General features: G+C 42.9%; 1 protein-coding gene across 1 annotated transcript in view; it reads left to right on the top strand.

The window, feature by feature from the left end:
* The window catches only part of KDM3B (lysine (K)-specific demethylase 3B), a 46,046-nt gene that overhangs the window by 17,025 nt on the left and 16,899 nt on the right, over window positions 1-12,122 (top strand). The window contains exons 11-15 of the mRNA XM_009880900.1: window positions 815-922; window positions 5,122-5,249; window positions 5,901-6,180; window positions 7,181-7,437; window positions 9,932-10,198. Coding sequence (XP_009879202.1) covers window positions 815-922; window positions 5,122-5,249; window positions 5,901-6,180; window positions 7,181-7,437; window positions 9,932-10,198 — 1,040 coding nt within the window. The remainder of the gene's footprint in view (window positions 1-814; window positions 923-5,121; window positions 5,250-5,900; window positions 6,181-7,180; window positions 7,438-9,931; window positions 10,199-12,122) is intronic.

The raw sequence follows: 12,122 nt of genomic DNA, 5'->3' as shown, positions 1-12,122 counted from the left end.
CTGTAGAAACAACCTGTGCAGATACCAAGTCTAAAGGACCCTGAAATTAAGTTTTGTATGATTGCCCCATCCTTGGAAACATTCCAGGCCAGGTTGGACGGGGCTCTGAGCAGCCTGGTCTAGTTGAAGATGTCCCTGCTCATTGCAGGGGAGATTGGACTAGATGGCCTTTAAAGGTCCCTTCCATCCCAAACCATTCTATGATCCTTCTCATATTCTACCCCACTCACCCTTCCCCCCCCTTCCTTTTTAAAGGAAGAAGATGGCATGCAGTTTATGCAGCTATATATTTTTAGGCCCAACTTGGTTTAAAATCTGAAGAATTGTAAATCTGTCAGACTGCTTTTCCAACTATTAATTTGCTACTTCTTAGCTCTGTAAGTAGATACACTGACAGAAGAGCTTAGTTTCCTCTTGCTGGAACTGATCTGCAGACACTTTTTGTTGAAAAAGCTTGGGAGCTGATGACAAGAAAAAGATAGAATTACTTTATAACTTAGGGAAGCGTAATGAGAATGAGAGTATGATATTTAAAAATCGAGGCTAGCAACCAAGATTTTTAGGCGATTGAAAAAACAGGCTACTAGAGATGAAGGGAAAACGACTGTGGTAGTTTTGTAATCTGAAGAGGCAAAGAAGTTGCTGTAGGTCCTGTTCTAAAGGTCTGTATTTATAGTTTATTTCTGAGATCACCAGGTTAATCTCCTGCACTGTGAAGAATCTAAAGAAACAATATTAATGCAGAAACATTCTGTATTGTAAAGTTTTAGTGACTTTTGTACAAAACTTTACTTTTTTTGTGTCTTTATTCCAGAGACAGAGGAGATTGGTGATGAGGAAGTCTTCTCATGGCTGAAGTGTGCAAAGGGTCAGTCTCATGAACCAGAGAATCTTATGCCAACACAGATCATTCCTGGTACAGGTAAGGCTTAAAACCTGAAAGGAAAATTTTCAAATTTAGTCTCAATTCTGAGCAAGGAAGTAGAAAAAATACTAAGATGGTTGGTGTTCTAGGTGATACCTTTTCTAGCATGGTTTTAGAGGAGACTTCCACTTGCTACAGCGGAAGGGTTGAAGGGAAGGTAACCCAAGTAACATCAAGCTGTGGGTTTCAAGTGAATGCCCTTTTGATACTACCTACTTGTGCTCGGCTGCTTTTAGTTATATCAGTAAATTTGGTTAACTTGGAAGAAAGATCTTTTCTTTTCTGTCTGGGGGAGGCAAAGTTAATGGTCAGTGCTGACCATTTACTTGACTGTTTACATAACTGGTCCTAAAAATCATAGAGTCATAGAATGGTTAGAGTTGCAAGGGACCTTAAAGATCATCTTGTTCCAACCCCCCTGCAACAGACAGAGACACCTTCCACTAGATTAGGTTGATCAAAGCCTCATCCAACCTGGCCTTGAACGCTTCCAGCGAGGGGGCATCCACAACTTCTATGGGTAACTTGCCCCAGTGTCTCACCACCCTTATGGTAAAAAAATTCTTCCTTGTGTCCAGTCTAAACCTGCCCTCTTTCAGTTTAAAACCATTGCCCCTTTTTCTGTTGCTACAGGCCCTGGTAAAGAGTGTCTCTCCATCTTTCTTATGATCCCCCTTTATGTATTGGAAGGCCACAATAAGGTCTCCCTGGAGCCTTCTCTTCTCCAGGCTGAACGACACCAACCATCTCAGCCTTTTTTCATAGGAGAGGTGCTCCAGCCCTCTCATCATTTTTGTGGCCCACCTCTGGACCTGCTCCAACAGATCCATGTCTGTCTTGTACTAGGCACCCCAGAGCTGGATGCAGGACTCCAAGTAGTGTAAAGGGGCAGAATCACCTCTCTTGACCTGCTGGCCACGCTTCTTTTGATGCAGCCCAGGATACAGTATGGCTTTCTGTGCTGCAAGCACATGTTGTCGGCTCATGTCTAATTTTTCATCTGCCCATATCCCCAAGTCCTTTTCTGCAGGGCTGCTCTCAATCCGTTCATCCCCCGTCTGCATTGATATTGGGGATTGTCCCAACCCAGGTGTGGGACCTTGCCATGTTGAATTTCATGAGGTTCGCGTGGACCCATTCCTCAAGCTTGTCAAGGTCCCTCTGGATGGCATCTCTTCTCTCTAGTGAATCAACTGCACCACTCAGCTTGGAGTCATCTGCAAGTTTGCTGAGGGTGCACTCAATCCCACTGTCTATGTTGTTGATGAAGATATTAAATAGTATTGGTCCCAGTCGGGACCCTTGAGGGACACCACCTGTCACTGATTTCCACTTGGACATAGAGCTGTTGACTGTAACTGTTTGGATGCAGCCATCCAGCCAATTCCTTATCCATTGAATAGTCCATCCATTAGACCTGTATCTTTCCAATGTAGCAGCAAGAATGTTGTGGTGGACTGTATTGAAGGCCTTGCAGAAGTCTAGGTAGATGACATCTGTTGCTCTTCCCCAGTCCAATGATGCAGTCGCTCCATTGAAGAAAGCCACTAGACAAGTGAGGCGCGATTTGCCCTTGAAGTCATGTTGGCTGTCTCTAGTCACCTCCTTGTCTTCCATATATTTTGACATGTCTTCCGGGAGAATCTCCTCCATGATCTTACTGGGCACTGCGGTGAGGCTGGCTGGTCAGCAGTTCCCAAAGTCCTCCTTTTTACCCTTTTAAAAAATGGGAGTAATGTTTCCCTTTTTCCAGTCACTGGGGGCTTCACCTGACTGCTGTGACTTTTCAAAGGTGATGGAGAGTGACTTGGCAACTACATCAACCAATTCCCTCAGGACCCTGGGATGCATCTTGTCAGGTCCCATAGACTTGTGTATGTTGAGGTACCTCAGGTGGTCTCAAACCTGACACTGGTGCAGCCATACCTTAAGTACTCTGTACAGCTTTGGGTCCCTCTATACAAGAATGACATCAGCCTATTAAAGTGTGTCCAGAGCAGGGTGACCAAGACAGTGAAAGATCTTGAGGACAGGATTTCTGAGGAGCGGCTGGGGTCACTTGGTTTGTTCCATTTGGAGAAGAGAAGGCTGAGGGGTGCCCTCATCACAGTCTACATCTTCCTCAAGGGGGATCAGCGGAGTGGGAGGTGCTGATCTCTCTCTGGTGACCAGCGACAGGACACGAGGAAATGGGATGAAGCTGCCTCAGAGACAGTTCAGATTGGACATTAGGAAAAGGTTCTTCACTGGGAAGTGGGTCACGGCACCAAGCCTGTCAGAGCTCAGCGAGCATCTGGACAGCGCTCTTAGTCGTATGATTTAGTGTTAGGCAGTTCTGTGAGGAGCAGGGAGTTGGACTTAATGATCCTTATGGGTTCCTTCTAACTTGAGGTATTCTGTAATTCTATGATTCTCCTATGATGGGAGGAACCTCATTCCCCTAGTCCTTGCCTTGAGGTTCAGGGGCTTGAGAGAGGTGCAAGGAGAGAATACCATTGAAAACGGGGTGGGGGTGTGTGTGGGTGTAAATTGTTGAGTACCTGAGCTTTCTTCATGTCAGCTGTCATCAGCTTTCCTGTCTTATTTCATGGGGCGTGGGTGTACATTTTCTTTAATCTTCCTTTTCTGGCCAACATACCTGTTGAAGTCCGTATTATTCTTTGCTTCCCTTGCCAAATTCAGCTCCAGGTGTGCCTTAGCTTTCCTGATCCCATCCCTGTACTTTCAGGCAGCATCCCTGTATTCTTCCCAGGATACATGTCCCTGCATCTACTGCCTGTGCATTTCCTTCTTACGTTTTAGTTTGACCAGGAGGTCCTTACTGACCTATGCCATTCTCCCGCCTTCCTTGCTTGATTTTTTACACATGGGAATTGGGAGTTCTTGCACTCTAAGAAGAATGTTCTTAAAGAGCTGCAAGCTCTGTTCAGCTCCTTTGTCCCTGAGGGCAGTTTCCCAGGGGGTCCCATACACTAATTCCTTAAGGAACTGAAAGTTTGCTCTCCTAAAATTCAGTGTCTTGACTCTACTCTTCAGCTGGCCCATATCCCTCAAGATTGTGATTTCCACCAGGCCATGATCACTGCAGTCCAGGCTGCCACTAGTATTGACATCTCTAGTTCTTCCGTGTTGGTGAGCTACAGGTCCATTAATACTTCTCCTCTGGTCAGGCTGTCTGCTGCATTGAGAAATTACCCGTAATGCACTCCAAAAGTCTGCTTGACTGTGTACAGCTTGCTGTGCTGCTTTTCCAGCATGTGATTGAATTTCTCCATCAGGATCAGAGCCTGTGAGCGTGATGCATCCTATAGTTGAAGAAAGAACACCTTGTCAACAGGTGCCCCTTGGTCAGGCAGCCCGTAGTAAACACGAACAGTGAGGTTTCCTTTGTTGGCTCAGCCCCTAATTTTTACCTATAAGCTCTCAACCTATTCATCACTGTTTTTCACAGACAGCTCTGTGCAGTCAATCCATTCTCTTCCATAGAGAGCACCCCCCTGCAGTGCTCCAGTTGTGTGATTTGTCCCATCATGGTTCAGCAATAGTGATTAGATCATAGCATTCTAGTTGCACAGTGAATTCCAGCTCCTCCTGCTTGTTGCCCATGCCACATGCATTGGTATATAGAGGCACTTCAGCTGGGCTATCAACCTTGTCACCTCTTGAGAGGAACATGCCTAAATTTCTTTGAGGCATTTCACATGTTTTTCCTTCTCAGTTCCTAATGCATCGTCAACCCCTGGCTTTTCTCTGTTGCTCAAATCTCCACCACCCACTCCTTATTCTTAATGGGAGGATAAAGGAGAATGGCACCTGTGCTCCAGATACTTTTAACATTGCTCCAAGGGATATATAGTCTCTTTTGGTGGTTTGAAGTTGCGTCATTGCAGTCTTACTGGACCCTACGTGGAATAGTAGGAGCAGATGATAATCTGTAGGATTTGCCAGGCATGACAGACTTCCATGACATCGCAAAGTTAGTGTTAGCAAAGTTCTCTGCACTATTCAGAGACAAATGTCTTGTTATAGCATGTGATCTTAAAGATACTTAGCAGTAATACTAAAAAAAAAAAACAACAAACAAACAAAAAAACCCAAAAAAACCCCAAACCACCCCTCTGAATATATATTATCGTTAAGGTCTTGTTTTTAGATTTCTTTACATGTGATAATGAAGATTGTAACTTCATTTCCAGCGCTTTACAATATTGGAGACATGGTTCATGCAGCACGAGGCAAATGGGGTATTAAAGCCAATTGTCCCTGTATTAACCGGCAGAACAAATCGGTGTTGAGACCAGCTGTAACAAACGGAATATCACAGGTATGTAATATGAGGCTGAAATTACCCTGTTTGACATTATATTTTGAAGATCTATTAAAACGTGAGATCCTTTAGACTAATCTGTTGTGAAACACCAACTTTATTTTCTCCATATGTATTCTGAGTGTTTTAGCTTAGCAGAAATCTTCTGGGACGTTTTTCAGGGATGTGTGCTGCAACTGTTATTTACCAGGTGAATATTTGGGCTAATACTCTTACGTGGAAGTTGGGTAGGAAGCCATTCATATTGATGCTGATTCTGTATCTTAAAACAAAGCACTATGACTAGCTTGCAACATGTGTGTTTATTTTGTTCCTGAATATTATGCTGAATCTAGAGCAGTTCTGTTACTGTTCGCACAAAAGTCCTCCTGTAAGAAAAGTAATTGAAAAGCCTGGGCTTGTGTTAAAAGATGACTAAAAAATGACATGGTAAGAATTCACACCATCAGTTCAGCTCTGATGTACATGGAAAAGAAGCTCCTGTACTCTGCTGCTACATAAGCATAAAGGAGCTCTACTGTGTGTTTAAAGCAAACGAACAAACAAAAACAACAAATAAAACCTAATGCATTGGATAACTAAAATGTCTCCCAAGCTGAACTCTTCCCTTTAGTCAACATTTAGCAGTTGTTTATATTTTTGTTTTAGCTTCCGACCGTAAATCCTAGTGCATCAGGCTCTGGAAACGAGAGCACCTTTTCCACCGGAGCAGGAACAGCAGGAGTGGGGCAACTAGAAACGGACACTGTTGTAAAATCTGAAGCAGCTGATAGTAGGATAGAAGAATCTGCAAAAACAGAGACATTACCAACCAATAACACTGGTGAAATAAAGACTAACAGACCACTCTGTCCAGAAACAGCTCCATCATCAGCCTTACACTGGCTTGCCGATTTAGCAACGCAAAAAGCAAAAGAAGAAACAAAAGGTGAGCAGAAGATGTGCCCTCTGGGGCTGGAATTAAAAGATAAATGGCAGCGTACTGCTTGGTTGCTATTCTTTGTGAGAGTGCCTAACCCTAAATAGAAAAGAACCCGGTTGTTTTTCTTCCGTTGCCTCTTAGAGCTGGTTTTCTTTTACAGGCTTAGAAATACTCAAAGCTGGGAAGATGATGTTACAGCTGAAGATAAAAATGCTGTTTTGTCACTCCCAGTTTACTTCAGTGCCAGTTCTTGTATATATTTTCCGAGTAATAAGCAGCTGCTATGCTGATGTAAAATGATAGTACTCAATTTCAGATGCAGCTTTGTCACTTTAGAACTATTGAAGTAAATAGTGCTATGGGAAGAGTGCATTTCCAAAGAATTGAGAGAGTAGAGTCCACTTGGAGGGTCAGTTGAAAGCTTAGAACTTCTTTAATACTCAGTAGTTTGAGTGTGATTCTTAATATGAAATAACTGTTTACAGAATACACCTCCCAGTTGTCAGAGATAGCATGACTAACACAGGATTTAATCCTGTCCATACGTCTAGCGTGAACTACTTTATATGTCGATGATACATGTTCATGACTCTTTCACTAGTTTTGCAGGGATTAATCGTGGTAATATTTTTACTACAGTTAAAATTTGACTATTTCATATTGAAACATTAATTCAGAAAGTCAAGCAAATGTTTTTTAATTGAGTCCATTACAAAGTTGTGGTTTCCTGTGTATCAAACGTGTTCCGATCAGATCTACTATGCTATTCAAAACCCTAACAGCATACTAAGGGTAAAATCTGTCTGAAGTATATGATATCTTTGATTCTCTTTGAGGTGCCTCTTTCACTGTTACAGTGATGATTTAGCTTTACCATAACGTTCTGACAATATCCTATTTAATGCCAGAGCAAATAATTTCAGAGAACTTTGTGATAATTTGAACTTTGCCTTGTTTTCTTTTTTTTTTTTTTTTCTCCCCCCAAATGTTGCTTTTTGTCTTGCAGAATCGGGATCGCTGAGGTCAGTGCTTAATAAAGAGTCCCATTCACCCTTTGGATTGGATTCCTTCAACTCCAGTACAAAGGTTTCCCCACTAACCCCAAAACTATTCAATAGCCTCTTGTTGGGTCCAGTGACATCTAGCAACAAAGCAGAAGGCTCCAGCCTCAGAGACCTGCTACACACAGGGCCGGGAAAGCTTCCTCAGGTCCCATTAGACGCAGGAATCCCCTTTCCTCCGGTCTTTTCTGCAGCTTCTACGGTAAGTAATTTGGTATTCCTTCAATGATATCTGTTCTGGGAAAGAATTTCATGGTGATCTAACAGTTTTCATCTAAATGTTTTATAATATCTTATTCTTAAGTGTTGAAACAAATGCAATATCTCGCCAAAACTCACCACCCCACAAAGTCGTAGAGAATTTTGATGCTAATTGTTAGTTTGTGGTTTGGTTTACTACTGCTGTGGAGAAGCTATTCCTTGCAAGAGACCAAGAAAGTGAGTTAAATATAGCCTTTAAATTGTTTAAATGATAATCAGCATCCCTATGAAAGCTCACTTTAAATTCCACGTCTTTAAAATTATTGCAAGAGCATACTTCAAGGATTGAGAGGGCCTTTCTCAGCTCATGTCCCTGTCCCTGCAACTCTGTGCATTCTCTGACCACACTGAATCAGATCTATCATGTAATGTCTTTTTTCACTTTCTTGACTTCTGATCTTCACAGAATAATTTAGATTTGAAAGAACCTGTGGGGAGCTCTAGTCCAGCCCTCCACTTGAATGCCTGGATGCTTCATATAGAATATACATGAGCAAAGCATACCTGAGAAACAACAGTTGTGTTGGTCAAATTGAGAGGAATAATAGACTGCTGTTCATGAAGAGAATCTTCTTGGTGTTTCTGGAGCATTGGCATTGTGTTGTGAAGAGTAGTTAGCGTTGACTGTAATAGCTAAACTGCATTTTACCTATTTCATGGCCTCTAGAGAGTCAGCGTAAAGGTAGGTTTTTAAGACCATCATAAGCGGATGATGTTATGATCTAGTCTTGCTTGCATAGAGCAGGCTGTGGAAAACTAACATGATCCCAAGCAGCAGTACAGGCTGCAGTCTGACTAGGAGGTGTGTAGCCCTTCTGAAAGGAGCCCGGGGTCCCGGAGGACGGCAAGCTGAACCACAGTCAGCATTGCACCCTTGCAAACTGTCCTGGGTTGCATCAGGAAGCATACAGCTGGACCATGTCGAGGAACGTGATTATTCCACTCAGCACTTGGTAGGCCACACCTGGAATACTGCTTCCAGTTTTGGTCTCCCCAGTTGAAGAACGACACTGAAAAATTGGAGGGGATCCAGTGGGGGGGCCATGAACAGTGACTAGAATGTTGGACAGCTTGACACATGAAGAAAGGTTGAAGAAACTGGTTCTCTTCGTCCTAGAGAAGAGAATGCTTTGGGGATCTGATTGATCTTATCATATCTGAAAGGTAGTTACAGAGAATATGGAGGTACTCCTTTCACAAGGATGCGTGGTAACAGGGCAAGAGGCAATGGGCACAAGTTGCTTCAGGGGAAATTCTATCTAGATGTAAGAAAAAATTCTCACTTTACATTCAAGCAGTGGAATAGACTGCCCTGGGAAGCAATGTAATCTCCTTCCGTAAGAAGTTAAGGTTTGGCTTGACCCAGCCCAGAGTAACTTAACCTGATTTCAGCAGAGAGGTATACCAAATGATCTCTAGGTCTTCCTTCTGACCGAGACTCTTCTATAATTCCATTCACACTGTCTACTGAATGAGTATCTTCAGTTATGAATAGTGTTATGTTTTAGATTGATAGCTTTGCATATGGTAAGTTTTCTGGCTATTGAACTTCAGTTTTAAAGATTGCAAAATTGTTCGAGCAATAGTTTTTTGCTGTTACTGTTCACTCAGCTTCTCATCCCTGTGGTTTTTGTGTTGGGTTTTTTTTTTAGGGGGTGGGGGATGTTGGTTGGCTTTTTTAGCTAGACTGAGAAGCTGTTTGCTGCCAGAAATCTATCACGCCTCTGCCCCTGCCCATACATGTCTTGTTAATAATGATCCAGGTAGTGTTTATCTTCTGTTGAATATATGAAATATATTTAGTGTCAAATATCTTGCTATAGGCAAGGCCTATAGGTAGGCTTTTTTTTTTTTTTTTTAAAGTTAAGAACACAATTTAAGATTGTGTTGTTAATCTCTTCTGAGTTTTAAATGTCCCTTGAGGAGCATGGATGCCACAACCAGAGAGGCTGTCTACTAATGGTTCTATTAACATTATACATAAAGGAAGCACTTTCTGCTCTCTGTCTCTGTGTTTACTTAATGTTACCGAATTTGTCAGCTTACCTGTGCCAGGATTGAATTAACTTTCTTAATAATGTAATGAGAAAACCGGGGAAACAGAGTTGAGGTATTAATGATCTTAAGAAAAATATGAACCATTTTTACCATTAAACTAGCAGAGTTTAGATCACTTCAGTTTTCGATTCCATGATTGCTTGCAGTAATATTTTTCTAGATAGCCCGTAGCAGGTTATGTTAAGATTTACTACTATAAAACAGGGCCATAGCTGTTTCTGTTTTTTTCTGGGTACATGCCGGTCTCTCAGCTGATTTGTTTACTGTTGCGTGTTTTTCTGATAGCAAGGTGTGACTAAAATCTGAATGAGAGCAGATATGCATTAATATGTATGTTGTTGCAAGACTAAGCTTACCTCTGGATTTACATCTTCTAGGGGGCCAAAGGTAAAGCCAGCCTGCCTAACTTCTTAGACCATATCATTGCTTCTGTGGTGGAAAATAAGAAGACGTCTGATGCTGCAAAACGAGCAAGTAATTTAGCTGACACACAAAGAGAGGTGAAGGAGATGGTAATGGGCTTAAATGTACTGGATCCACACACTTCCCACTCTTGGCTGTGTGATGGTAGACTCCTTTGCCTTCATGATCCTAGCAACAAAAACAACTGGAAAATCTTCAGGGAGTGCTGGAAACAAGGCCAGGTGGGTGACGACAAATAGCCAACCCTTACTGCTTATAAGTGTCCTGAAATTTTAAGCTGTACCTTGGTTATTGACAAGTCCATTCAAACTTTACCAATTGCTCCTGAGTGGATATGATGAATGAATATTTCAACTGTAGCGCTAGAAACAGGGGACAGAGCAGCCCTGTCCACTCCATGCTGTACTGACTCAAGCCCGTGTGCCCTTGCACGCTGAACTTTTCTCAGCTTACCAATGTGAGGGTGTTTGCTGTGACAGCCTTTTTAGTTGTGGTGTGGTTTATGCAGAACCTGCTCTACTACAGCCCAGTAGCGAATCCACTATGATTTCCTCTGTGCATCCTAGCATCTGCCCCACACATGATGCTTCATAGCCTCAGGGAAAGGTCCATTCTTTCCAGCTGCAGCATGTACAAGAATAAAAGTGCTGCATGCAGTAGTTTCTGCTGAATTTCTCCTGAAATTTTTGGGTGTGCTTGATGCAGTGTCTCATCCTGAGCCTACTGCCTGTGTGAACTTGGCATCTCATATATTGAGCACTTTCCTGGCTTGTCTGAAGGGCCTTCAGTCAAGAGACTGGACCTTAGACCTGCTGCCAGCAGAGCCACTTTTTCAGATCTCAATCCATAGTGCTACAGCTTAGACGTCTCCAGAGAGTCATAAAGATTGGCCTGGCCAGACAAGCAGAATCTTAAAAAATGGGTGAGTAGCTGCTGTTGCAGAGGAAGTATACCCATAGCTCTAACAGAATATGATGTCCATCAGTGTTCACACTGTGTTCTTGGTACTTGGTTCTGCAGCTCCCTCTGACACTGTTACCTTCACCGACTACTCAGAATTGAGACCATTGGTGCTAGACAGTTATGTCCGTCATCATCTTTTCTGGAGAAGTCCTTGTTGTCAGATGTTCTCTTGTTGTTGTGCTAATGCTCTTGGCACTCACATTCCGTACTTATTTGTGGTCGCTCACAAGACATGTGGACTGTTGAGCTGAGGAAGAAGGGCAGATCAGGCTGCATGTTCCTCTTCTGGCATCCCTGCCAGGAGTAGAGTACTTTTCAGTTAAGTTTAGTGTGTCCCATGGGGCTGCGCATTCTCTGGGTCGCCTGGGCACAAGCATAACTAGCACATAGCCATGAGAACTGTGGAGAGGATTGTGGAACCACCAGCCAGAGTCACCAGTTCTTTTTTCTGACTCCTCTAGCCAGCTCCTAATAGGTGGAGGAGGCTACCGTGCAGCATACCCTCTCTTGTCTGACTGGAAATTTAGCTTGCTGCTGGTATTGCCATCTTCCCCCCTAATTGCAGTTATCTTCTTGTCCTGATTTTTTTTGTAGTGTACAGGGGTCTCTTCTCTTTTTTGAACCTGTTGCATCTTTCTGATTTATGAAGGATCATTTATTTGCAGTCCTGTGGTGTCAGTCATCTGCCTGACTTGGCAAAGAGCTCCTTAGTTTCTGGTCAGTATACTCTGATAATTTTCTCAACCGTCTCTGTGAGTAAATACTGTCTCTCTCAGGAGGATCCAAAATATTTTGGGAGCTACTTACAAAAGATGTACTTGTCAGTTTCTTTGCACATTAAACTGGTTAATCATCAGGTGCAAGATGCTGCACCTGGTTGCGTGGTTCTTGAGTGTTAATGAATGCTGAAACTTATTACGGAGTCTAGAGATGTGATTACAGACTTTGTCAGACGTGTAGCTTGCAGTGTTCATCGCCTTCCAAGTTGGTGCACACTCTGAGGCTCTGGCCACAACTGTCATGCTCATGTACTGTTTGTGACCCTCTGAATTAGGCTTCACCCCACGACGTGCTCAGTGATGCTTTTGGATGACTTTATTATTCAGAGAACCTCTTGTGTAGCAACAGACTAGGCCAGTCCCTTGCGTATTCAAGGATTCTCCAGTGGTGTTGCACTCGTTT

Source organism: Charadrius vociferus, unplaced genomic scaffold, assembly GCF_000708025.1.
Source record: "Charadrius vociferus isolate BGI_N301 unplaced genomic scaffold, ASM70802v2 scaffold53, whole genome shotgun sequence".
NCBI classification, from domain to species: domain Eukaryota; kingdom Metazoa; phylum Chordata; class Aves; order Charadriiformes; family Charadriidae; genus Charadrius; species Charadrius vociferus.
The sequence above is the reverse complement of the archived record's forward strand: the minus strand, read 5'-3'. Positions and strand labels throughout refer to the sequence as shown.